The sequence below is a fragment of the Limulus polyphemus genome, unplaced genomic scaffold (genome assembly GCF_000517525.1).
Source record: "Limulus polyphemus unplaced genomic scaffold, Limulus_polyphemus-2.1.2 Scaffold5427, whole genome shotgun sequence".
Taxonomy (NCBI): Eukaryota; Metazoa; Arthropoda; class Merostomata; order Xiphosura; family Limulidae; genus Limulus; species Limulus polyphemus.
In genome coordinates, this window is record NW_013671037.1 from 31,264 (window position 1) to 36,068 (window position 4,805).

At 29.7% G+C, this 4,805-nt stretch overlaps 1 protein-coding gene across 2 annotated transcripts in view; it reads right to left on the minus strand.

Annotated features, from left to right (window-relative positions):
* Positions 1 to 4,805, minus strand: part of LOC106472572 (synapse-associated protein of 47 kDa-like) — a 50,496-nt gene that overhangs the window by 21,946 nt on the left and 23,745 nt on the right. For both annotated transcript variants that reach the window (XR_002613486.1, XM_013933225.2), the window contains exon 5: positions 2,319 to 2,410. Coding sequence is in view for 1 of the 2 variants with exons in the window: in XM_013933225.2 (XP_013788679.1) it covers positions 2,319 to 2,410 (92 nt within the window). In the remaining variant the exon portion in view is untranslated. The remainder of the gene's footprint in view (positions 1 to 2,318; positions 2,411 to 4,805) is intronic.

The following is a 4,805-nucleotide window of genomic DNA, read 5'->3' on the forward strand; positions in this document are numbered from 1 at the left end:
TATATATATATATATATATATATATATATAACTAATGTTTTCAAATAAATACTTGAATGTCAATTATTTTCTTTGAACATAAAACATTAAATAAAAAATATTTGGAAAACAATTACCTCTACTACTTACGATGCTACAAAGTCCTTGTTTGCACTGTGAGTCATACTTGCTAAGCCTTGTCCAAATATAATTTCTATTCACAAACTAGCTTTGATTGTAATACTTCAAACTTTCCAATGATATAAGAGCTTTTCTCTTGTAAATAATTTACGAAGATTGACAGAATTACAAAGTTATTGCTATACAAAAGTAGGTGTAGATAAATAAGTCTTCTCAAATGATGAAGTGGTGGCCGGAGCCAATATGATGGGTTCCCTAAATTTCATGATATCTCAGCAAATAAAAAAGGTAGGAGGTTATTATTTTATATTCTAGCTTACCAAAATCGAACATTTGAGTTTCTAATTCATATGAAACTATAGAAGTTGTATTTTGGGCATCATAAAATGTAATCTGTCCAAACCCAGAAGGCCATGTACCACGTAACACACAAAAATCTATATTTAGCCTTTTTTAATATTTAGTTTCAAATTAAGAAACTAACTAATGTATAATACTAAAATTTGAATTATAACCTATAATTTGATATCAAACTTATTGACATACGTTTATAAAATAATAGCTAAATAAAATGTTGAATGTAAATCTACAAACGTGATGACATGCTCTCTGACCCCTACCCATCACAATAGGGTTAACTAAATCCTCAAGCTCCTCTAGTATGAGAATTGTGATATTTGTTCTCTAGATCTTCTCTCTTCTCTATTTACCATCTTTCTCTGTAGCATGGAATTTAATGTAAATTACCAATTATAATAATATTAATATTACTAAGGCAAAGTCTAATTTTTATTGCCTTCAATCTTATTTGTTCATGGAGTCAGAAACTGAAACATCAGGTTAGATTAGGTAAGATAATAAGAAAAAAGATAAAAATTCTTCATTGGATATGCTTGCAAGCAGCTTGTGTGTTACACTATTCAATAAAGTAATGCGATCTATGCATTTGCCGAGTGATTTACAACTTGTATGGCAGGATTATTAGTTAAACACAGTACAAAGAGCAATAAAATGACAAAAATTAAGTAGAAACAGATACATACTGTTATGAGCCTTAATCTATTTAGAATAGACAGTTGTAGTTTTCTGTTACAACCTGCAGTTATTCTAAAAAGAAAGAAAGGGTAACTTAGATATATATCTTTTTTTTTTATTGTGGTTATAAGGTCGGTCAAATCGATCAAGTCCACATAGAGTTAGGGTATAGAAAATAACAGATAAAATATAGTTTTCCTGATAAATAAAAGTTTGATATTTATTTCAGAGGTTTTAGAGGTTACATAAATGAAATTTGAAACTTTTAAATGAAGAAGGTATTTTTTGATCTTCACATAAAAATCACTTTGCACTCAGAGCAGTCAACACTATTATTCCATATATTCATGGAAAAATCTTTACTAAAAATATTTAAGTGCAAAATTAGTTTTTTTGTGTACCAAAGACTTGTAATACTTAGTGAAAGTTTGCCAAATTCCATAAAGAGACATTAAGTACTTTCACAGTTGTAGTATTTTATACATTCATGATTCCATGGTGGTTACAAGTTCATGTAAAATACACGAGCCTGTGTCCTTAGGGTTAACTGAAATGAATACAAACTGTAGAATCCAACTGAGCCTGATCAAACCCACGACAAGTAAAAATTATCATATTATTCACTTTTCTATGGCATTAGTATAAGCTGTAGAAATATTATTTTCAAAACAGTCTTTAGAAAGAGACTAAAATAAAAATTACCAAAATATTTAGCTTAAGTTTGAGAAATTATAAAATATTGACATTAATGAATAAAAAGTATTATTTTTCTATGGCACTTGCACAAAATAAAGAAAAATGTTGAAAGTAATCTATTTTTGAGTTAGCATAAACTACAAAATAAAAACAAAATTACAAAAATGTATAGTTTTGAATACATATAGAAAAAAAAACTGAAGGAAACTTGTATCTGGGAAATAAATCAAATAAACAAAACGTGATATAAGCAATTAAGTCTGATTAAGCATTAAAAATTACACTGAAAAGTGTTTTCATATTAATACGAAAAAGGTATAACTACCTTCTGTTACTGTGATGACCACACATCTTATCCATGAGAAAGTACATTACACAGTAAAGCAACTACATATAGAGATGTCAAGGTTACTAATGTTTATATTAAAATGCAAAATCTGATTATTTATATTGGAATTGAAACTGACCTTTGCCTTCAGCTTGAACATTTGTTTTGAAAGACTTTTTGATGAGAGACACTCTGTAAAAGTAATTTTTCCAAAAACTTTCCTCTGTGACTCTGAGATAAGAGAAAAAATTTTGATTTGTTGAACAAAACAAAACTACCATACTTAAAACTAGTAATGCAAGGTAACAGATAATGAGTTTTAAATCAAAATGTAGATGTAGATTATGCATAAGAAACAACAAACACAAGTTCTAAAAGAGCATTACAGTGTTACTTCCTGTACTAACACTAAGCATTTTGTAATATTAAAATTAATCACTTAATTACTCAATAGCAACATAAAAGTAGTGTTCACAAGCCTCTGCCAAAGCACATAGCCAAGCAAAAAACAAAATAGCAAAAAAGTTCTACTGGTGACATCAAGCACATTATCATATTGGATGAAGTATATATAATGAACACAAAAACAAAAAGACCCATTTTAATTCTTAAAGTATCTGAAATTTGAAAGTGGTAAACTATGGGAAGTTTGAAGGCAAATGCCTTTCTTTAACGGTGGTAAAAAGTTCGAAATTCCCATGGCAGTGCTCTAAAGGGAGATATATATATACGTGCCCATGGAAGTGGGAGAGTTAAATGTCACCGTATAATAACAGTATTGTTCAGATGAATAGAGGTCCGACTTTTCAGGTAAAATTATTTAATATAATAACTTTATTATGATAATAAGAATAAAAAAAAGCACTGGAAATCTAGTGAATGATTAACTACAATACAAGTAAGATTCTTTTTGAAGATGTTGGGTACAAATCTACCAAAATGAAAAGAAGAGTCCTGTGAGTGCAAAGTTAAGACAACAGTTAACATCACAAACCTTTAATACTAATGTGGTAATGAATTTGGGTCCTATAATTTAGCTTCAATTGGATAGTAGATAAAAAATAAACGTTGATGAGAAGTTTGAATATACTTAAAGATACATGTTTGGTTCAAAGTATTCAGTTGATGTTGTTGTTTGTTATTAAGCACAAAGCTATACAAAAGGGCTATCTGTGCTCTGCCCACCATGGGTATCGATACCCAGTTTCTAGCAGTATAAGTCCACAGACATGAAAGCATGGGAAAACTAATAGAAGAGAAAGAGAAATTCAGGTTTTGATTTTTGTGTTATAACAATAATATCTGTTCAATGTGATAATTTTAAATTACTTGTAAAATGCTTTTGTTATGTGTAATACATACAAGCATACAATTATGTTCAAAAAAGTTAGAAAAAGGTTATACAGATCACCATTTTAAACAAAACCAGGCTCGTACATGCCCACACTTCAAACATGTGACATTCGTCCATTGGGATTTGAGTGAAAGGGTGAGCAGATGCTAAACAACCAACAGAAAAGACAACTGTTTTTTGCAAGGAAACAGGGCTAATTGCCAGTTAGTAACTCCATATTTTGTGTGCAACATAGAAAGAAAAGGCTAACACAAACTATAATCCTGTACCACATATTTGTTTCTCTCTCTTCTTCCAAGCTGTCACTAATTCTAAAATTACAAAAAAAATCAAATTTCAATTGTCTATTGTTCAAAAAATCAAAATAACTTACCCTTACCCCAGTAAAACTATGCATTCAACAATGCTAACATTTATAAAAGCAAAAACAACTTCACAAAAACAAAGCACACAAAGTTCACCTGCCTTCTTTAAGATGGGATTTATAACACAGTGCACTCACAATCAAAAAACAAGAACAATCCAAGAACTACCTTGAAAGAAAGAAAATTACACATGAAATAAAAGCCTTTTAACTGAATGTGCAAGGGGTCTGTGTGTTCAATGCACCAACTCTATATTGAAGAGATAATATTGACTACAAATATGAATTTACAAAGTGTCTTCACGAAATATATGGTAAGCTTTTAGTCAACATTACAAGTGTGTTGTTCATAAAAAATAAGATGCATTGCTAGATCTTATATTAAAGATATATCTGAAACACCAAAGTCAGTATGACTCAGACTATGACAAGTTGGAGTGCAAAGTGATGTTCATGTGAAAACATCGTACAGTTCCAAATTGCATTTGACTAACTTCAAGAACCTCCTTAATGCACATCTAAAGTTTTTCCAGTATTCCTGCATATTCTATCTGGTACTCTAACACAAACTGTTACAAAATCAGCAATGTAGAGTAACATTACATGTTGACAATTCTGTCATCAACTGTATAATACCATCTTGAATGGCACTCTGTACAAAGTCAGGGCATGTACACTTGACCCCTACCTGTGCACACAAGGTTAACAAATAAAATATATGAAATGTAAAAATAAATACCTTAACAAAGAGAATCATACAAACATAATCCAAAACACAGATCACTTACCCACAATAAGTGTGGATTGCCTAACACACTACATTTTAACATATATCTAGACATGAAATACACTATCATAACACAAAAATACACTACATATATATATATATATATATATATATATATATA